At 42.6% G+C, this 22,619-nt stretch overlaps 1 protein-coding gene and 1 non-coding gene across 11 annotated transcripts in view; both read left to right on the top strand.

Moving 5' to 3' along the window:
* The window catches only part of LOC105477730 (tRNA splicing endonuclease subunit 2), a 57,102-nt gene that overhangs the window by 26,225 nt on the left and 8,258 nt on the right, over positions 1-22,619 (top strand). For 4 of the 10 annotated variants that reach the window (XR_003017113.2, XR_984917.2, XR_984919.2 and 1 more), the window contains 6 exons: positions 5,212-5,262; positions 7,582-7,720; positions 18,044-18,080; positions 18,931-19,042; positions 20,734-20,823; positions 21,833-21,944. Coding sequence is in view for 4 of the 10 variants with exons in the window: in XM_011734404.3 (XP_011732706.1) it covers positions 5,212-5,262; positions 7,582-7,720; positions 18,044-18,080; positions 18,931-19,042; positions 20,734-20,823; positions 21,833-21,892 (489 nt within the window). In the remaining 6 variants the exon portion in view is untranslated. Of the gene's footprint in view, positions 1-5,211; positions 5,263-7,581; positions 7,721-18,043; positions 18,081-18,930; positions 19,043-20,702; positions 20,824-21,832; positions 22,489-22,619 lie in introns of those variants that run through there. The other 6 variants (XM_011734404.3, XM_011734403.2, XM_011734405.2 and 3 more) reach the window with 3 other exon arrangements.
* LOC112425929 (U6 spliceosomal RNA) lies at positions 3,661-3,762 on the top strand. The gene has a single exon (XR_003017139.1). It is a non-coding gene; the product is annotated as a U6 spliceosomal RNA (small nuclear RNA).

A 22,619-nucleotide genomic window follows, 5' to 3' on the forward strand; every position in this document is an offset into this window, starting at 1 on the left:
AAAATAGAAAACAAGGATAATTATTTATGCTTTTTTTTGTTTGTTTGTTTAAAGACAGGGACTCTCTCTGTCACCTAAGCTGCAGTGCAGTGGTACAATATCAGCTCACTGCAGCCTCAGTCTCCTGAGCCCAAGCAGTCCTGCCATCTCAGCCTCCCGAGTAGTTGGGACCACAGGCACACGCCACCACACCCAGCTAATTTTTGTATTTTTGGTAAAGATGGGGTTTCGCTGTGTTGCCCAGGCTGGTTTCAAACTGCTGGGCTCAAGTGATCCACCAGCCTCGGCCTCCCAAAGTGCTGGGATTACAGGTGTGAGCCACCCTGCCTGTGTTTTATATATTTTTGAGATACGGATAAGTTCTTCTAAGAGGCCATAATATATAGATTTCATTACCTAGAGATTTAAAACTATGTTAAAGACAAAGGCAAAATTACAGGCAAAAGATGAAATGCTGCCGGGCGCGGTGGTTCAAGCCTGTAATCCCAGCACTTTGGGAGGCCGAGACGGGCGGATCACGAGGTCAGGAGATCGAGACCATCCTGGCTAACACGGTGAAACCCCGTCTCTACTAAAAAATACAAAAACAAAACTAGCCGGGCGAGGTGACGGGCGCCTGTAGTCCCAGCTACATGGGAGGCTGAGGCAGGAGAATGGCGTGAACCCGGGAGGCGGAGCTTGCAGTGAGCTGAGATCCAGCCACTGCACTCCAGTCTGGGCGACAGAGCCAGACTCCGTCTCAAAAAAAAAAAAAAAAAAAAAAAAAGATGAAATGGGAAAAAAATATTTGCCACATGCAGTATAACACACAATAGACAGTGTTCTTGGCATTCCTTGTTTTCCTCAGCTGTAATGTTCTCCTTCAGAGGAAGATAGTGAAGATTGAATGCAGCGTGATATGTGTGACATCTCTCTGTCCTGGAAGACACTTAGCAATGTATATTCCTCATTGTGTCCCCATCCCTCTCCCAGCTAGCCAACTTCCCTGGGTGGAGTGAAGACATAGCTTTAGTTCACAAAATGGCAGATATTTTTAAATGAATATATTTTCTGTAAATTTAAAATGAACTTCAGTGCAATGTGTTTTATGGGCAGTTTGGAGAAAGACGTGTGTGTGCTGAGGGAGGGCTAGCTCTCACAAGAAAAAACACTTCTTGGAAATTGTGCTTTATTTTTGCTTGAATTGATGTAGCAGCTAATGACGTTCAGTGATGTATACACAATGACCAGCACAGTTCCTGGCACATGTAATAGGTGCTCATTTGGTTCCTGCCTTTATTCTGTGCCTGATAGGACGTACATACTCTGTCTCTAAATTGTTGATGATGATCACAAAATAGATCTTTTACTTAAATGGTGGAAGTATTGCACAGTGACTAGGTCTTTCACACACACAGTGACTAGATCACATTAGTAGAATACACTTTTTTCCTGGTTAGGCACCTACAACTGTATTCACATATGCCAGATGGCATATTCCACATGCAACATCTTCCTTACCTCTGCTTTTAGCCAGTGACATTTTAAACCATACTTTTTGTGAACTGGACATGGGGATGATTCAGTATTCATTTCAGGGATAATTAGATTGCCATGCCAGTTAGCTAATATATTCCATTGTTTTATAGGGATCTGTTATTGAGATCTATTTTTCCATTACAACACTTGAGGGCCCTGACTACATTTAGCAGTATGATGTTAAAAACTATCATTAAACTTATCCTTCCATCTTATTAGTACTGTGAAAGTAAAATTTAATAATGCGATTGCAGGGGATATGATTGTCAACCTCTACAGACCTCTCTAGTCTACTGATAATTTAATTTTAAATAAAACCAATTCAATTGAATTAAGATCCCCTCCATCTGTAATAAGTGCCTAGTCACATCTTGCATAGATTGGTAAAAGCCAATCACCATTTTAAGCAAATAAAAATGAGATAATGGTTTCATTCACTCTTGGGGAAATGTATGCTTGCTGATAATGAAAACACATCAGTTTTTGAGGAACTTACATTTTAGCAGATATCAGGAAAGAATCTCTTATTAGGCAAGGATGGGATTGAACTTTTTTTTCCAGGCTATGCTATCCAGTTATTAGAAAGGGAAGAAAACTAAGGCCAGCCACGGTGGCTCATGCCTGTAATCTCAGTGCTTGGGGAGGCCGAGGCAGGCAGATCACCTGAGGTCAGGAGTTCCAGAAAGGAGGAAAACTAAAATTAATTGAGCTTTTAGGTGCTTTTCATAACTTATTAAATCTTTGTGTGATTTCTGGGACCTGTTGTGGGGTGGGAGGAAGCGGGAGGGATAGCATTAGGAGATACCCCTAATGTAAATGACGAGTTAATGGGTGTAGCACACCAACATGGCACATGTATACATACGTAACAAACGTACACGTTGTGTGCATGTACCCTAGAACATAAAGTATAATTTAAAAAATAAAAATCTTTGTGTGATTTAATCTTAATATTTAGCTAAAAAAAAAATATTTAGCTAAGAAAGCATTATGATCCCCATTGTATAGATGAGGCATGGAGAATTTAAGTGATACTTCCAAGGCCCTAGCTAACAATGACGATTTGAGCTCAGGTCTGTCAGATCTCAAACTTCATTCTTTGTGTTACACTATTCTGAACCAAGAAGTGCAAATTGTGTTGAGGAAACAACTTTATCTTTTCCGTTGCGCCTTTTGGCCTGTAGTCCATCTGAAAAACAGCAGTATTCTGTATTAATAAGTAGTGAGTGATGGAAAGAGAAAAGGTCAAAATAAAATTGTGGGCCACTTGGCAGGGCTGTCAACAGCAGTGAAAGAAGTGGAACACAATGTTCACACTGAGAAGAGATGAGCTGAGTGAGGTGCAGAGACCTGCTGTAGGGTGGCTCTGGCTGTTGGGGCCTAAGCCAAGGGCAGGATTGGGGACCTGTCTTTTTTGTCTTTCAGCACAAGCATTGAACACCCAACATGTACTAGACCCCCTTCTAGGCCAAGGGAACAGCAGGCAGTTTCTGTTCTGCCAGAGTTTACATTCTAATCGGAGGAACACATGTAAGAGAAAGATTTTCAGACAAAAGTAAGTGCTGTGGAGGTGATCAGGATGTGGGTTACTTAGACTCGGTGGCCAAGGAAGACCTCTCCGAGAGGTGACCTTTGAGTCTGGAGCAGAACATGCCAGATAGCAGGAGTAGCGATTACAGAGGCAAAGGCCTGAATGAGCTTAGTGTCTTCAAGAGACAGAAGTGCAGACAGGACGTCTGGAAAGAGCAGTGGTAAGATCGTGCAGGGACCTGGAGCTGGTGGCAAGCAGTTTGGACTTTATTCTAAGGGCAGTGAAATCTCTTTGGAGGGTTTTAATTAGGGGAACGACATGATCTTCATGTGCCAAGAAGATGAATCTGGATGCTGTGGAGAGTGGACTGTAGAGGGCTCAGAACAGGGAGGGTGTCACAGGAGGCAGGAAGGAGCCACCCACAGGCTGGGACCAGGAAGACAATAGGAAAAAGTGGAATAGAAGGTGACTACCTTCATCTCCAGAAATGCTCTAGATTTGGATTTGGGTAAAACTAAAGTAGTGGTTCCTCATATTTGTCAGTGTTTATCAAATTATGAATTAAAACAAAAATGATGAGTATCTGTTTAACACATTTAAAAATAATAATAGTGATGTCTTCAACAGCACATATACTAAAATTGGAACAATGCAGAGATTAGTATGACCCCTGCCCATGGATGACACAAGTTTGTGAAGCCTTCCATATTAAAAACAACAACAACCCATACCTTGACATAAATAATTTAATGTAAGTTTTTAATGAAAAATAACTATATTTTCCAAAACAAAAAATTTAGTGAGAAGCTTCGTTTTTCATTTTTGCAAGTCGATTTAAGGTCTGATTTCCTGAAAGTCATCTAGATTCTTGCATCTGCTTCTGGCTCCAATCTTGGACCATCACACATCTTATAGTCACTGGAGAGAGCACAAATGAGGCAGATAACACCACGTTATTATGAAGTGGTTTTGACCTTGAGACCTCCTGCAAGGGTCTTGGGGATCCCAGGATCCCCAGACCACCCTTTGCGAACTGCTCCTGTGAAGAGAGATGTCATCAGATAGCCAGGCAGAGAATGACAAGGTATTCACTGCTTGGAAGTCCTTCCACCCATATTACTTGTGCTGTCTTTTGTTCTGTGTGTGCTGGATTAGGGGTGGGATGGAAGGACAGTGAGGAAACACGCTGAATGAGCAGTTTGTCAGTGCCTTGTTGCTGCACAATAGCCTCAAGGCTCATGACAGGGAGGGGATTATGTTTCTGCTTCCACACTGCACAAGAGGACCCCTCCTTGTCTGTGTCTGCTGGAAGCAGCAGTGAGAGCTGAAGCAGAATATTTGATGTTTGGTTATAAATCTCATTTTTCACCTTCATATTTAAAAAGAAATGTAGTCCCATTTTACCACTGGCTACCATTTGGTCACTACCTGCTATGCACCAATCTCATGGGAGTCCCTTCAGTGGTATCTGTAGACCCTAAGTGCCCTGGATAGGCAAAGCCAACAACACATGTCTCTTTGGGTGGTGTCAGTTGTTTGGCAGTGTATTATTTTAACAGAAAGCCATTTTCATTTCCATTTAAATGTGATTGTATTCAACTGGAGCCAATTTTCTTTGCCATTCCTACAGGCTTCCCCGCACATAGTAAAAATATGTCATCATATGAGGTCAGTGCAAACATAGGGTTCTAGAAAATCATTTCACCAAAGATAACTGGGAAACTAGTATTTTGTCAGGTAAGCAAAATCAGCACTGCCCCATACTTTTCACACATTTTTTTCTATATATATTTTTCTCAATTTAAATATGGTTATTTAATTGTACAGGGAGAAACTCCAATGAACAACAATTTCTATTGCTACAGCTGTTAACGTCATTTTTCAGTTATATAGGTTTTTTAGGGAATAAATATGGAAACATTCATAAAAATCTTTTATTTTTTATTGATTTAAACCAGTTGGTAACATTTGTATTTTCTTAAATTTTTTTTTTTAATCTAAGACATTCAAATGAACCATTTATATTAAAAATATGTGACCTTTTTGATGATGACTTAAGGGCATTAATTTGTATTGAAGTGAAAAGAGATCAGTCTGTAAAATAGTTTCACAAGATTGTGGAACTATTTGTAATGAGCATTTTCTGCTTGCTGTATTTTCAGGCCTTCTTCTTGGTCTATGCTCTGGGATGTTTAAGTATTTACTATGAGAAGGTAAGATGCTTTGTTTACATACAATCCACTTAAAATTTCCCTATTGTTAAAAGCAGGTTGTACTAATTTCTATATTGCATTAATACAAATGTTTCTACTCCTACTGAATAAAATAGGAATTGAATTTTTCTCTAAAGTTTTGGATTTGGGTTCTGAGGTGGGACTGTTCGAGCAAAAGGCATCTTTGACCCCTTTTTGCATTTCATTCCTTGAAACTAGGAGAGGTACAGTATCTTATGCTGTATAATAATTAGGTCAGATCACTAGATCAGGAGATCGAGACCATCCTGGCTAACACGGTGAAACCCCGTCTCTACTAAAAATACTAAAAAAAAAATTAGTCGGGTCTTTACTAAAAATACAAAAAAATTAGTCGGGCGTGGTGGTGGACACCTGTAGTCCCAGCTACCCAGGAGGCTGAGGCAGGAGAATGGCATGAACCCGGGGGGCGGAGCTTGCAGTGAACGGATATTACGCCACTGCGCTCCAGCCTGGGCGACAGTGCAAGACTCTGTCTCAGAAAAAAAAGGACATCTGTGTCAGAATAGTATTAAAAATTAACAAAAGTAAAAGTTACCAGTATTTGGCACCTACTATGGTAAAAGCTATACGTTAGGTACTTTACATGCACTATTTATAGTCCTTACCACCACCTGGTAAGAATTTGCAGATAAAGTAACTGAGGCTCAGAGAAAATAAGTAATGTACCCAAAGTCACATAACTAGTCCAAGTAACTCCAAAGCCCATGACTTTGTGCTGTAGCCTGCTGCCTTTAGAAGAGAGATAATTGTAAAATAATTCAAATAAAATGAAAAAGAGAAAAGTAAACAGAACAGTAAATGGAACAGAGGTGTATTCTGTTTGACTCTTGGGAGCACATAATTTAATCATCAAATTCTAATTGCATAAATACTGTTCATGGGTATTCTAGCGGTTTGGAAGCAGTGTCTGCCTGACAGATGCCTCATTTTCCCAAATGGTGGCCATTCTTAGCCCCACCCTGCTTCTTCTCATGGGCCTTACCTGAAATTTGTCAGAACATTACAGCTGTGACATAAAAGCCTCAACATCTGAACAACATTGGACTGTGTTGGAAATTCAACCTTCTCTATGAGACTGTTGCTTGTTAGAAGAGGGGGTTGAGTGTTTACTCGCAGTGGGGTCACAAGGTCACACAGGTATGGAATTTTTGCATTAGGAACAACTGCAAAAAAAACTCTAGCCTATTGTATTATAATCTTAGGCTGGGACAAACTGAGCTAGTCTCACTGGGTGACTGAGCCTTAAATCAGCTGAAAAATTGATTGTTTCAGTAACTACTGAAATGAAGCAAAAATTTTCCAAACTTACCTAGTTATTTTGTTGTCATTGTATTTTTGGTAGTGATATATCAGAATATTCTCTAGACCAAACCATTCTCATTCTCTTTGACTCCCACATTAAAAACAAAGTTGTCTTATAAGCAGTTAATTATTAATTTGTGCCATCAGATAAATTCTCTAATTTCAAACACTAAATTTTGGATTTTTTTTTTTTTAAGTTTTACTATAAAATTATTTTTTGTTCTTCTGAACGTGATCTGACATAGAGTAGCTACTCGTTAAAGATCTGTGAAATGTTGTCAGGCACTGCCCTCCAGCCTTGGTGGGCTTGTTACAGTGAGCCCCCTGCATGTGCTGGTTCCTCTGCCTGGAATGTCCATCCCGGCACACCACCACCCCCCGTCCAGCCCCTTTCCCTCACTACTTCTCGTGCTCAAATGCTGCCTTTTCTAAGTCCTCTGGAGCAGTGTTGTGCAATAGAAGGACATTGAGAGCCTCAGATGGGAGCCATGTGTATATAATTTCAGATTTTCTGGTAGCCACATTAAAAATGTTTTTTAAAAAGCAGGTGGAATTTTAATACAATATTACACAGTTTATTTAACCCAACTTATTCAAAGTTATTGAAATAGTTTATATTCCCTATTTTTTTTTTTCATACTGAGTAGGAAGTCAGTGTGTATTTTACACTTAGAGCCCCTCTCAGTTCAGACTAGGTGTGTATGGCTGGCAGCTGCCTCACTGGACAGTGCAGGGCCAGACCTTCTTGCTAAATTGCTCTACTGGGAGTGAGCCGAGATCGCGCCACTGCACTCCAGCCTGGGTGACAGAGCGAGACTCTGTCTCAAAAATAAAATAAAATAAATTGCTGTGCTGGGGGAAATGCGTTTTATTCGCTGCTTCAGCTCCACACTTAGTACAGATGTTGACGCTCTGGCTGAACGGAGGGAGAATGCATACACAGTAATGCTTTTTGTTTTTTGTAAATAACTTTAGGAGCCTTTAACGATAGTGAAACTCTGGAAAGCTTTCACTGTAGTTCAGCCCACGTTCAGAACCACCTACATGGCCTACCATTACTTTCGAAGCAAGGGCTGGGTGCCCAAAGTGGGACTCAAGTACGGGACAGATTTATGTAAGTAATTCTTGGTGTGGTGTGTGTGAGAATGGAGTTTATATCAGATTTGCCCTAGAACATCAAATTGGTCATGTGTGCTGTTGACGATGTTTTCTAAGAAGGCATCCTTTCAGTTTAGATAAGATTATTGGATATTTGGATTGGGGTAAGGGTAAGTGCAAAAAGAGAAAAGGCAGTCTAGGGAGAAAGCCTAGGAGAAGAAGCTTGCAACCCCATTTCAGGCCTTCCCTCTTGTTTGCTCTGTAATCTTAGAAAAGTGTTGTGACTGGGCGCGGTGGCTCACGCCTGTAATCCCAGCACTTTGGGAGGCCGAGTCGGGTGGATCACGAGGTCAGGAGATAGAGACCATCCTGACTAACACGGTGAAACCCCATCTCTACTAAAAAATATAAAAAATTAGCCAGGCATGGTGGCAGGCGCCTATAGTCCCAGCTGCTCTGGAGGCTGAGGCAGGAGAATGGCATGAACCTGGGAGGCAGAGCTTGCAGTGAACCAAGATCGCCCCACTGCACTCCAGCCTGGGCAACAGAGTGAGACTCTGTCTCAAAAGAAAAAAAAAAAGAAAAGCATTCTATAGCACCTACCCCCACGTCTCACTAGCCATGAGACTGGGTAATTTGGGAGAGTCCCTTATCCCCAGGCCTCAGTGGCCTCATCTGCCGAGTGAGAACAGTCATATAATTGTAATAATCGCTGCAGCCATCACTGAGCACTTGCCATGTGCCAAGCATTTTACTAAGTATTTTACATCCATCATCTTGTTAAATCCTTATAGCAGTCCTATGCAGTGGAGACTCTTATTGTCTTCATTTTCTGATAGGGAGACTACAGTTTAGAAAAAGTAGGTCATTGCCCATAATAGTTTCCAGGGCCGGTAACTTGCAGAACTGGGCTTTGAATTCTGGAGCCCAGGCTTTTAGAAATGTCTAACAGTACTGCCTCCCTTGATCTTTTTTTTTTTTTTTAATTAATACTTTATTTACTTAATTTTTTTAACTTTACATTTAGGGCCAGGTGCAGTGGCTCACGCCTGTAATCCCAGCACTTTGGGAGGTCGAGGCAGGCAGATCACTTGAGGTCAGGAGTTTGAGACCAGCTTGACCAACATGATGAAACCCTGTTTATACTAAAAATACAAAAATTAGCTGGCTGGGCGTGGTAGCAGGCACCTGTAATCCCAGCTATTTGGGAGGCTGAGGCAGAAAAATTGCTTGATTCCGGGAGGCAGAGGTTGTAGTGAGCTGAGATCACGCCACTGCACTCCAGCCTGGGTGACAGAGGGAGACTCCAAAAAAAAAAAAATTACGTTCAAGGGTACATGTGAAAGTTTGTTATATAGGTAAACTCATGTGACAGGGGTTTGTTGTACAGATTATTTGATCACCCAAGTGCTAAGCCTAGTATCCAGTAGTTATTTTTTCTGATCCTCTCCCTCCTCCCACCCTTCACCCTCAAGTAGACCCCAGAGTCTGTTGTTCCCTTCTTTGTGTTCATAAATTCTCTTCATTTAGTTCCCACTTACAAGTAAGAATATGCGGTATTTGGTTGTCTGTTCCTGGGTTAGTTTGCTAAAGATAATAGCCTCTAGCTCCATCCATGTTCTCACAAAAGACACAATCTTGTCCATTTTTGTGGCTACATAGTATTCCGTTGCATCCCCTATCTTAAAGTGAGGGTTGACCAGCCTGGCTAACACGGTGAAACCCCGTCTCTACTAAAAAATACAAAAAACTAGCCGGGCGAGGTGGCGGGTGCCTGTAGTCCCAGCTACTTGGGAGGCTGAGGCAGGAGAATGGCGTGAACCTGGGAGGCGGAGCTTGCAGTGAGCTGAGATCCGGCCACTGCACTCCAGCCTGGGCGACAGAGCGAGACTCCGTCTCAAAAAAAAATAAATAAAAAAAAAATAATAATAAAAATAAAGTGAGGGTCTGGACCAGGTGAGTTCCTCATTCAGCAGATAATGACTAAGGGTCTGCTGTGGGCCAGGTACTGTTTGAGGCATCAAGAATACAAACTTGAATAGGACAAACAGAGCTGCCTTCATGGAGTTTACATTCTAGGGGGATTGAAGGGGGGACACACAAGCAAGTAACTACATGACGTAGTTTCAGGAACAGATAAGCACTGTAAGAAAAAGCAGAGTCAAAGCTACCCAAGGTCAACTGTAGTCCAAAAGATTCAGATATCTACTGGGCACAGTGGCTCATGCCTGGAATCTCAGCACTTTGGGAGGCTGAGCAGGTGGGTCACCTGAGGTCAGGAGTTTGAGACCAGCCTGGCCAGCGTGGTGAAAGCCTATCTCTAGTAAAAATACAAAAATTAGCCGGGTGTGGTAGTACATGCCTGTAATCCCAGCTACTTGGGAGGCTGAGGCACAAGAATCTCTTGAACTTGGGAGGCAGAGGTTGCAGTGAGCCGAGATCACACCACTGCACTCCAGCCTGCACACCAGAGTAAGACTCTCTTAAAAAATAAAAATAAAAATTAAGATATTTTGAGAGATCAGATTCCCATAACTTTCATTACAGTATATTGTTATAATTGTTCTATTTTATTAATGTTCTTAATCTCATACTTTGGCCCTTTTGCCTGTAACTTTATTTTAATGATCAAGTTATACTTTGGATGATGCATAGAGAAAACTTCCTCAAAGATATTCTGCCTTATAAGGATGGTTGGACAGATGAATAGATGGATGGACAGATAGATAGAATTTTGAAAATAAAAAAGATAAACTGCTCAGTTTACAACTCCCCTGGAGGCCTTTGCTTCCACTGGGATATATCATCTGTTTCTAGTTCCTTGTACAATCAATGTGGGACCAGGTCTCTGACTCACACAGAGTCAGACTGGGCCAGCATCAGTGTTAAAAGTGTCTTCACATTTCGCTGTGTAAGGAAAGGTTCTCGAGCAGTGCTAGCCTGGGATATGAGGAGCGGCTTCCTAAACTCTGCCTCTTCTTCAGGCATGGGTGCACAGTTCCTGCTCCTTTTTAACAATATTATTTTAATTTTGGAGGTCAGTGACCTAATCACATGAAGCCTAGAACTGCCAACATAGGCTAAACTCTTAACAATTGTTTTTCCTTAGAGGGGTAGTGACTCGTAATATAAGACCATTATGAAATTCACATCTTATCAGGGAAACTTCCCTTGAATAAATCTTGTCTATCAAATTTCATTCCAGGAGCAGTATTTGGGAGAGGTGATACGGGTCTCAAATCAAGTGCAACTGCCAAGCTGGTTGACCTTGATCGCCTACTGGGGGAGCCAGGACAGGAGCCAAGAGGGAACCTTTCCTTACACTCCCCACTGAGCAGCTCCCCTGGCTGCCGGCTCCTAGGGCCAGCCAGGCATCTTGCCTTGGTGTTTTCTTCTCTTGTCTTATTTAATCTTCACACTCCTGTGAGGTCTGTAGTAGTAGCTTCCTTTTGTAGCAAAGGGGTTTGAGGTTTAGAAGGGTTAGGTAAGTTGCCAGAGTACTTAACAGCTCGTTAAGTACACAGATTAGGGCTCTGTGGGTTTGTCCTCCTACCATGCCTAAGTCACGTTGCCTGCTAAGAAGCCAAAAACTAACGCAGGATTTATATTGTCTTAGGTAGACAGTTATGGTTTGATTTGATTTGGTGTGACCCAAAGGTCTGGTTACTCCTAAGCCTCCTTCCCAGCCAACCCTAGATGGGGATTTGCATTGACTGATAAGTTTGATTTCTGAGCTTTCTGCAAATTAGAAGTCCCAGCACAGAAATGGAATGGTGGGAGTCATTGAAAGCTAGCAGTTATAGAATTACCAGACCCAGAAGGAACATGACCTGTCATGACATCCAGCCCAGAGACTGACAGTTCTGTCTGAGAATGGAGGTCAACAGAATAGCTTTCTATTTGTCGCAGAACAAGGAGATGTGTCTTCTTCCCGTCTTCCTCTTTTTTTTTTTTTTTTTTTTTTTTTTTTTTTTTTTTTTTTTTTTTGAGACAAAGTCTCACTTTGTTGCCCAGGCTGGAGTGCAGTGGCGCGATCTCGATCTCTTCTCACCACAACCTCTGCCTCCCAGGTTCAAACCATTCTCCTGCCTCAGCCTCCCAAGTAGCTGGGATTACAGGCGCACACTACCACACCCAGCTAATTTCTGTATTTTTAGTAGAGACAGGGTTTCGCTATGTTGACCAGGCTTGTTTTGAACTCCTAACCTCAAGTGATCCGCCTGCCTTGGCCTCCCAAAGTGCTGGAATTACAGGCGTGAGCCACAGCACCAGGGCCTTTGATTCTTTTCTAAGCCACTTCCTGGCTTGTTTTTCTTTTCTTTTTTTTTTTTTTTGAGACGGAGTCTCGCTCTGTCGCCCAGGCTGGAGTGCAGTGGCCAGATCTCAGCTCACTGCAAGCTCCGCCTCCCGGGTTTACGCCATTCTCCTGCCTCAGCCTCCCGAGTAGCTGGGACTACAGGCGCCCGCCACCTCATCCGGCTAGGTTTTTTTTTTTGTATTTTTTAGTAGAGATGGGGTTTCACCGTGTTAGCCAGGATGGTCTCGATCTCCTGACCTCGTGATCCGCCCGTCTCGGCCTCCCAAAGTGTTGGGATTACAGGCTTGAGCCACCGCGCCCGACCCCTGGCTTGTTTTTCTAGTCAAATTTTGATATATTTTTGTTAATATCCTTTACGTTTACGTGATTAATCCATATTAATCCATAAGTATTTTTCATGTGTACCTCCAAAGAATACATTCTCCTACATACCATATAATGCCTGAGAAAAATTAGAATTACTTAATATCATCTAAGTGTCCAGTCTGTACTTAAATTTTTCCTGTTGTCCTTGTAATGTCTTTTGTGGCTATTTTGGTTGTAATTTTTATAGAGATGGGGTCTCTGTATGTTGCCCAAGCTGGTCTCGAACTCCTGGGCTCAAGCCATCCTCCTGCCTGGCTTCCCAAAGTGTAGGATTACAGGCATGAGCCACCATGCAGGCCCCTGGCTTAGATTTTCTCGATACAGTCGCATTTGATTATTATATCTTCCTTTTAGTTTCCTAGGGCTCATAAGACATTACCACAAACTGGGTGACTTAAAAGCAACAGAGATTCATTCTCTCACAGTTCTAGAGGCCAGAAGTCTAAAATCAAGGTGTCAGCAGGGTCAGGCTCCCTCCAAAGGCTCTAGGAGAGAATCCATTCCTTGTCTCTTCTAGATTCTGGTGGCCCCAGGCATTTTGTGGCTGGTGACTGCATTCCTCCAGTCTCTACCGTGTCTGTCTGTCAGATCCCCTTTCTCTTATAAGGACACTTGCCATTGGATTTAGGGGCCATCCAGCTAATTCAGGATGATCTCATCTCAAAATTCTAAGCTTAGTTACATCTGCAAAGACTCTTCTTCCAAGTCACATTCCACATTCCAGGTCACATTCACAAGTCAGGGATTAGGACATGAACATATCTTTCTGGGAGCTGCCGTTAAACCCACTGCAATCTCTGTTCTCTCTTTTTTTTCTTTTCTTGAGACAGAGTCTTGCTCTGTCGCTCAGGCTGGAGTGCAGTGGCACGATCTCCGCTCACTGCAACCTCTGCCTCCCGGGTTCAGGCGAATCCCGGCCTCCTAAGTAGCTAGGATTACAGGTGCTTGCCACCGTGCTTGGGCTAACGTTTGTATTTTTAGTAGAGACGGGGTTTTGCCATGTTTGCCAGGCTGGTCTCGAACTCCTGGTCTCGGGTTATCCACCCGTCTCAGCCTCCTGAAGTGCTGTGATTACAGGCATGAGCCACTGTGCCCAGCTTCTTTCAATCTGACACAGTCACTCTAACTTCTTGTTTTGTTTGTCATGACGTTACTTTTTTCAATGTCTTTTAGGATGTTCCCCATTCTCTGTATGTCTGATTGTTCCTGATGATCAGACTCAAGCTCAGGTTCTCTCGGCACACATAGGTGATGTGTGTGCTTATTGGAGTGTGTCAGGAAGTGCTTGAAGTCAGGTTTTCCTGCTGTGGTGATGCTAAGTTTGATGGTGGCCGTTGTCAATGTCTGTCATATAATTACAGTTTTCCTTTTGTAAAAAACAAGTCATTTGTGGAGTGATACCGTAAGTAGCTGTTTTTCATTCCACACCTCCATCTGGCATTCTTCTGTAAGAAAGAGCTTTCCTTTTATATTCCCTGTTCTTTCAGACCTTATATTTACTTTTATTTATTTATGTAGTTTTTGAAACAAGGTCTCACTCTGTCCGCCAGGCTGGAGTGCAGTGGCGCAATCTCAGCTCACCGCAGCCTCAACCTCCCAGGTTTAAAATGATCCTCCCACTTCAGCCTCCTAAGTAGCTGGGACTACAGGAGTGCACTACCATGCCCAGCTAATTTTTTTTTTTTGTAGTTTTAGTAGAAATGGGGTTTCACCATGTTGGCAGGCTGGTCTGGAACTCCTGGCCTCAAGTGATCCACCCACCTCAGCCTCCCAAAATGCAGGAATTACAGGTGTGAGCCACTGTGTCCGGCCCTCAGATCTTTTTTTAAATGCCTACTATTTCTCAGACTACTTATGCTTTCATCTTTCAGCTATTTTTGTAAAACAATTTCATTTTTTCCCCTGAGTACACTACCACCATCATCCAGTCATGTGCTGCCTAACATTTTGGTCAAATAACTTTTTTTTTTTTTTTTTTTTTTTGTTGGTAGACGGAATCTCGCTCTGTCGTCCGGGCTGGAGTGCAGTGGCACAATCTGCTCACTGCAAGCTCCACCTCCTGGGTTCACACCATTCTCCTGCCTCAGCCTCCGGAGTAGCTGGGACTACAGGCGCCCGCCACTACACCTGGCTAATTTTTTAATATTTTTAGTAGAGACGGGGTTTCACCACATTAGCCAGGATGGTCTCAATCTCCTGACCTCGTGATCCACCTGCCTTGGCCTCCCAAAGTGCTGGGATTACAGGCGTGAGCCACCACACCTGGCCGGTCAAATAACTTTTATACAAATGGCAGTGCAGTAGGTTTGTTCACACCAACATCACCACAAACATGCAAATAATGTGTTGCACTACGACAGCACGATGGCTACGATGTCATTAGGTGATAGGGATTTTTCAGCTCTGTTATAATCTAATGGGACCATGGTCATATCCATCATGGTTCATTGTTTGTTGACCTGCACCCAGCCAGGTTAATTTATTATTGAAAAAGGATACCAGGCATGGCAGCTCACCCCTGTAATCCCAGCACTTTGGGAGGACAAGGCAAGAGGATCCTTTGAGCCCAGGAGTTCAAGACCAACCTGGGCAACATAGGTAGACCATGTCTCTATATATATGTTAAAAAAAAAAAAAAAAAAAAACCTAAAGACAGAAAGAAAAAAAATTTAAATAACTTTAGTGCAGGTTAAGTGTACAGTGTTTATAAAGTGTTCATTAGCACACAGTACTGTCCTAGACCTTCACATTCACTCACCACTCACTCACCCAGAGCAACTTCCAGACCTGCAGGCTGCATTCGTAAGTCCCCTATACAGGTGTACGGGTTTTAGCTTTTATATCGTATTTTTACTGTACGATTTCTATGTTTAGATACACAGATACTTAACCATTGTGTTATAATTGTCTACAGATTGAGCACAATCACATGCTGAACAGGTTTGTAGCCTAGAAGCAATAAGTGATACCACATAGCCTATGTGTGTGGTGGGCTGTACCGTCTAGGTTTGTGTAAGTGCACTCTACCATGTTTACACAACAATGAAATTGCCTAAGGACTCATATCTTAGAATGTATCCTCGTCATTAATCCACACAGACTGTAAATGTTACTAGCATAGGTAACTTTGTGATACTTAGTTTATGCCATATACTGTGCTAATACTTCTGTCTTCAGCATAACCCCCATTTTTATAACGAAATTGACATGCAGAGTTGTCCCATGGTCTTGGCACTGCTGACTTGACCTTGGGTCCGTCTACTGCCGGTGTTCTTGCTTAAACTAAGCTGTGCTGTGTCGGAGTCTGTCGTCAGAAATTACTTGCTTTGTGGGTGTGAGCTACTTTCAAGCTCTGTAATGCTCCAGGTGCATATTGGATTAATGATGTGTGTTTGATTACAGGTAATGGCATTTGAGGACTAGAAAAGATCTCAATTTCCCTTGATGTCTTCATTTTAGGATTTTGGAAACCAAGGCTCAGAGAAGTTAATAACTTGCTTAAAGGCACACAACTTGAGGAGGCAAAGATTGGGCAGGGAACAAAACTCCTGAGTTCACTTTCATTCCAGTACATGGTTTCTTTCCAGTACACTCCATCTCAAAAAGTTGAGAATTGTATGTTTGGATATTTACTTAGATTTGTGCCGCAGTGAATTTGAGCTGACTTGCCGAGTACTTTAAATACAACTTAAATAGGAAATACAGAAAGGAAACGTGACCATGGAAAATGTAGATGTGAAACAAGACTAAGTGAAGGGTTACTGTGTCGCCCTTGGGGTCCTATATGGTTACTAAAGTCATGCTACAAATTTGACTCTGAGCTTCCTGAGCCAAAGAGAAACATGATTACAGGATTGATCTGTCCAAAAAGGAAAATTCTATCCATTCCTCAAGGGAAACAAAACTTTTCCTTGAACTTTCCTGTGCTGGTTTTAGCACAGAGGACAGCTAACAGCTTACAGATGTAATTGTGTTCGTTATGGCTATTCCCATAGCTGTAGTTGCATAGAAACCCCAAGTCTCAGGGGCTTAACAATAGAGTTCATTTTTGTTCATGTGAAATCCAACACGGCTGTCTCTGATTGGCGGCCCAATCAACTCCAAAAGATGCTTTAGGAACTGCTTCCTGGTGGCTCCCAGTCTTCAGCACACAGCTTCCAAAGTCACCTTCAGGCCGGGCGCGGTGGCTCACGCCTGTAATCCCAGCACTTTGGGAGGCCGAGGCGGGCGGATCACAAGGTCAGGAGATCGAGACCATCCTGGCTAACACGGTGAAGCCCCATTTCTACTAAAAAAAATACAAAAAATTAGCTGGGCATGGTGGCAGGCACCTGTAGTCCCAGCTACTTGGGAGGCTGAGGCAGGAGAATGGCGTGAACCCAGGAGGCAGAGCTTGCAGTGAGCAGAGACTGTGCACCACTGCACTCCAGCCTGGGCGACAGAGCGAGACTCTGTCTCAAAAAAAAAAAAAAAAAAAGTTAAAAAAAAAAAAGTCACCCTCAGAAAGAAAGAGACACAGAGAGGGTTTGTATAAGGGAGGGTTTTACGGGTCAGCCTGGAAGTGTCACACAACACTTGGCCATACCTAACTGCACAGGAGACTGAGAGCTGTGGTCTGGCCATGTACCTGGGGGAGAGATAAGTGGATTTGATGAACAGTTAGCCAGTACCTGCCACAGACCATGTGCCTCTGAAGGGTTCCCTGCCAGATTCCAGAGTCTATGTGGCAGAGTCCCTGGCCCCAGGCTCCTTCACTGAGTGGCTGTCGAACTCCACAGACTGAATTCCCCCATCTCCTTCAGGTCCTCAATAGTGGAACAAACTGATACTTGAGTGGAATGTATGATTGTGACTTCTATCACTTGACTTTGAATTTCTTCAAAATAGGCATGAGTCTTACTCCTCTCTTTTACCAACCCCTGTCACAGTAGCTGGCCAGAGTAGCGAGTCAGACACTGCATTACATTGATCTCAAATAAATAACAAAATATTGATGCACATTCTATGAATTTTACACTCAGTATGATTCACACTCACTCTGGAGAGTGTAAGACAGGAAGCAAGGCAAGATTGCCTGTACTTTGACTTTGGAATTTATTTGTAGGGTGGGATGAGGTGTTAGGCTCTTGGCAACAGATTTCTTTACTAATTGCACTTTGTTTCAGGAAAATAAGTTTGGATTTTAAAAATAGATGACAGGGGCTGGGTGTGATAGCTCACACCTGTAATCGCAGCACTTTGGGAGTCTGAGGCAGGACGATCACTCAAGCACTGGAATTTAAGACCAGCCTGGGCAACATAGGGGGATGCTGTTGCTAAAAAAAATTTTTTTAATTAGTTGGGTGTGGTGGTGCACGCCTGTAGTCTTGGCAACTCAGGAGGCTGAGTGAGGAGGATTGCTTGAGCCCAAGAGGTCAAGTCTGCAGTGAGCCAGGATCATGCCACTGCACTCCAGCCTGGGTGACAGAGCAAGACCCTGTCTGAAAAAATAGACCCCAAGGCATATTGCAGATTTATCTATCTACATATAGGTAATTGAATATTTGCCTCCTTTTGGAAAAGAAAAAAATTAATAAAGCAAGCTTTTTATTGAGTCTTATTCCTCTCTTGTTATTTTGAGTGGTTATACTTCTTTTTTTTCTTTCTTCTTTGCAGTACTGTATCGGAAAGGCCCTCCATTTTACCATGCAAGGTTTGGAGTGATTTTTAAATAAATTGATGGGTTAAAGGGACACAAGGGACACAAGGAATTTCTGGCCTCTAATTTTTTGGTGCCATAGGAACAAAAGTCATGTTCTTCCTGGCCTGATAGGAATAGATACTATATGTTCATGCCTTACACACTAATGTCATTATACTATATATAAGATGATATATAGTTTATGATACTATATGTTCTAGTGTTAAACATTGAGTTAATCTGTGCCGTAATTGTTCATCTTAACATCAGTTAGGCCGGGCGCAGTGGCTCACACCTGTAATCCCAGCACTTTGGGAGGCCAAGGTGGATGGATCATGAGGTCAGGAGTTCAAGACCAATCTGACCAAGATAGGGAAACCCCGTCTCTACTAAAAATACAAAAAAAATTATCTGGGTGTGGTGGCGGGCACCTGTAATCTCAGCTACTCAGGAGGCTGAGGCGGAGAATTGCTTGAACCTGGGAGGTGGAGGTTTCTGTGAGCCAAGATCACACCACTGCACTCCAGCCTAGGCGACAGAGTGAAACTCCGTCTCAAAAACAAAACAAAACAAACATCAGTTAGTATTAATGTCTAAACAGTTGTGTGAATTTACAGCTTTCGCATTGGGAAAAATACGTGTTGGTTTTTGCTGTAAGTAGGTGTTGGAATCAGCCTGAAAGTTTGTAACTTAAAGTATGAATTTTTCATTAATATTTTCTCAATAGCAGTTTAGGGGAATTTAGAATCAGATGATGTAAATTTTATTTTCTGTATCTTTGTTCTTGGTAGCACAAATAATATTCTTTTAAAACAGGTTTATTTCATGCTTACTTTTAAAATGCTTTTTCTGTGTTTTCCAGTTATTCTGTCATTATCGAGCTAGTTGATGACCATTTTGAAGGCTGTCTCCGCAGGCCTTTCAGTTGGAAGTCCCTGGCTGCCTTGAGCAGAGTTTCTGTTAATGTCTCTAAGGTAACACAACATCAGCTTTGCCATTGGAGTGTCACTTAAATGGTTCAATTTTTTTTTTTTTCTTACATGTAGTAGAATCAAAAAAGTTACCTGTAGAACCTTCATAACATTCCTGCCAGTGACATGCTGGCAGGGGTCATTTGTACCCTTCCCTTATTGCGCTAGAAGTTGTCCTCCCTTCACGTTACATTTTATTGTCCCCTCCCTCCCAACTGCTGCTGAGCTCCAATGACTGAGCTTTGAAGTTTCCCATGGTGATCTGATCTGAATAGGCATTGCCTCTCTTCCCAGGGGTATCGTTGCTATGTGGCCTGTTTTATACTGCAATTTAACATTCACTCATACACATATTCACAAAGGAGCCAAAACATTGAAAGTTTGCAGATCTCTTAGAGAGGAAGGGACTTGATATTTATTGCTAAGCACTTTCCCACCCTGTTGTTATCCTCATCCCGAGGATGAGAAACCAAGGTTGGAGCTGTTGAGTGAGTAATCCAAGATCACACAGCTCATGTGCAGACTCGGGATCCAAACCCACAGCTCTCTGGCTCCCTGGCTTTTGTTTCACTATATCCTTTCTGTTGCCATCAGAGATAGGAGGAACTCAGCTTACACAAGGACTATCAAGAAAGAAAGCTGTGTGTGTTTTCATTACTCAGTGATTTGCTGGCTGAGAACAAATTGTACATACCCTCTAATTTCGTGCTCGTGCTGCTGGAGGTGAGGTGGGGCTGAGGCCGGAGGGTCTTGCAGGGCTGGAGATGACTGCCCTTTAGAGCAGGTTAGGTTGCCTAGACTTTAGCTTGGTCCTGTAGAAAATTAGGGAGCCTATACTGTTTCTAGTGTTTTTATGCCCATTTTAGGGGACTCGTAGCATATACTTAATAGTCCTCACTTAACATTGTTGATATGTTCTTGGAAACTGCAACTTTAGGCGAATACCATATACAAAAACAATTTCTTCTTCTCATCATAAGAACACAACGTTGAAGTTTATTTGAAGACCTGCCGTACATCTGTATTAGTCCATTCTTATGCTGCTATAAAGAAATACTTGAGACTGGGTAATTTATAAAGAAAAGAGGTTTAATCGACTCACAGTTCCCAGTTCCACATGGCGGGGGAGGCCTCAGGAAGCTTAAAATCATGGTGGAAGGCACCTCTTCAAAGGGTGGCAGGAGCAAGGATGAGGGAAGGAGGAAACTCCTTACAAAACCATCAGATCTCGTGAGAACTCACCATCACAAGAACAGCATGGGGACCGTCCCCCATAATCTAATCACCTCCCACGAGGTCCCTCCATGGCACGTGGGGATTGTGGGAGCTACAATTCAAGATGAGATTTGGTTGGGGACAGAGCCAAACCGTATCAGTGTCGTTTCACTTAACGTCCGTGTCGAAGAACCTATCAAGGACATTAAGTGAGGACTTACTATATTTAGTATTCTTAATGCTGTGTTTATAATGAATGTATCTGCTTATAACTCTTGCCATGTTCAGTGATTACTAAATGGCAGGTACTTAGAACGTAAATCCCAGTTATGATGTCCCCAGGAGGAAACTGATGTGTCTGTGAGTTTCCACTTGGAGTGCACAGTGAGAGGGACTGGAGACCACCTGCATTTCCTGCTGATACATCCAAATTTGTACTATTTTGTAGGATACAGAAGTGGTTTTTCATTTCTCAATAGGAACTTATGCTGTGCTATTTGATTAAACCCTCAACTATGACTGATAAGGAAATGGAGTCACCAGAATGTATGAAAAGAATTAAAGTTCAGGTGAGTAAACCGAGAGAAATTCATGTCATCCGAAAGATTCTGTGCATCATAGTGTATCTGGAACATGTGGTCCCAAGAAAATACATGAATACAGTCTTGCCTTGGTAACAAAGCCTTCTCAGGCAGGCTCTGTAAGTCTCACCTTTTCCCCACTGAACCATTGGACACAAAATCTATGCTGACTTCCACTCTTCCTTGATTCCCCACTTTTTTACCTGTGATGTCCGCATCACTCAGCTGAAACTGCTGTCTCACAGGTGGCCTGTGACCCCCTGGTCAGGCCAGGACCTCTCACAGGTCTCATTCCCAGAGACCAGAGGTGTCCCTGTTGACTCTTTCCTGCTTCTGGGCTTCTGTACTGAACCGAGGTGCCTCCTGTCATCTTGGCTGGTTTCTCTCTGGTCTGGCCGAGTCGTCTAGTGTGTGTCCGTGTTTCTGCACTCCCTCCCTCTGTGTAGAGCCTTAATGTTGCCATTGGCTCCTCCCCACATCCAGTATGTCATTGTTGTCACCCTCTCTTGTACTTATCGCCCTTTCTTCTTTTCACACCACCCTGCCCCCTGCAGACCTGTGGTCTCCAGGGCCCCAGCACCTCCTGCCTTCAGTTGGTCCCACTTATCTCCACTAGGCTAGTTTTTCATAAAATGCTCATCAGCCTCATTTCTCCCTTCTCAGTAGCTGGCCCAGTTACAGCAATGCCATCACAGACCTAGCACTAATGTAAAATCCTAGCTTTCATCCAGCCCACCTGTTCCTGAAATGTGCTGGTAGAATACCACAGCAGAGGCAAGCTTAGCTTTAAAATCTTTGCCTGGTGAAAGTAGATACTATATGCTTGTAAGGTTTATATTGTTCCATTCATTTTCTCCAGATGTTTCTGTTTTAAAGATGGGAACAGTATCATCATTATATAGACAGCTCTTTGTGAAATGTAGCTGTGGTGTCAGCTACCCGGAATGGTCTTACATTTCTGTTTTAAGAAATGGTCTTTTTTTTTTATTGGTTTCAGGAGGTGATTCTGAGTCGATGGGTTTCTTCACGAGAGAGGAGTGACCAAGACGATCTTTAACAATTCAACCTCAAATTTCTAATTTCACCAACAACTATTTATTGAGGGCTAGGTAAAAAGTTATTTTTGTTGTAATCATCCATTAATTTATAAATTTTAAAGGACATGGTGCTCCCAGCACCAGAAAAGTATCAGTGTTTTTAAAGATAAATTACACAGGGGAGGAGAAAGATCCCTGTGCTAGGAATGCAGATTCTGTCCTTGCGTTGGCCTCTAACTCTCCAATCCCGAGCCTCGTGCCTCTGGCCTCAGTCTGTGCCCTCATCCAGTCACTGCGGAGGTTGGACTAGATGAGTCCTGAGAGGACACTTCCAACAACAGAGACATTTATTCTCTGATTTTACCTGAAAATGGTAGTAGTTTACATTTATACAGTACAGTTTATGAAGCACTTTCATACACAGGCATCTCGTTACCTACATCTAAGCTGTTCCCAAAAGAGTGTTACAGAACACAACAATATTGTACAATATTAGATAAGCATATCTTCACTGAACTTGTTATAAAAATGAGTGGTGAAATAATGTTTGGAGACATAATGAAAGCAATTAACATTTAGCAAAATATAATAAAGCCTCTTTGTAATTGGTGAGAAAGTCATGAAGACTTAAGTTACCTAAGGGCGTTTGGTGGCAAGAGAAGGGAGATGGGTGGCTGGGCATGGTGGCCCATACCTATTATCCCAGCACTTGGGAGGCCAAGGCCCATGGATCGCTTGAGCCCAGGA

Source organism: Macaca nemestrina, chromosome 2, assembly GCF_043159975.1.
Source record: "Macaca nemestrina isolate mMacNem1 chromosome 2, mMacNem.hap1, whole genome shotgun sequence".
In the NCBI taxonomy this organism is placed as follows: Eukaryota; Metazoa; Chordata; class Mammalia; order Primates; family Cercopithecidae; genus Macaca; species Macaca nemestrina.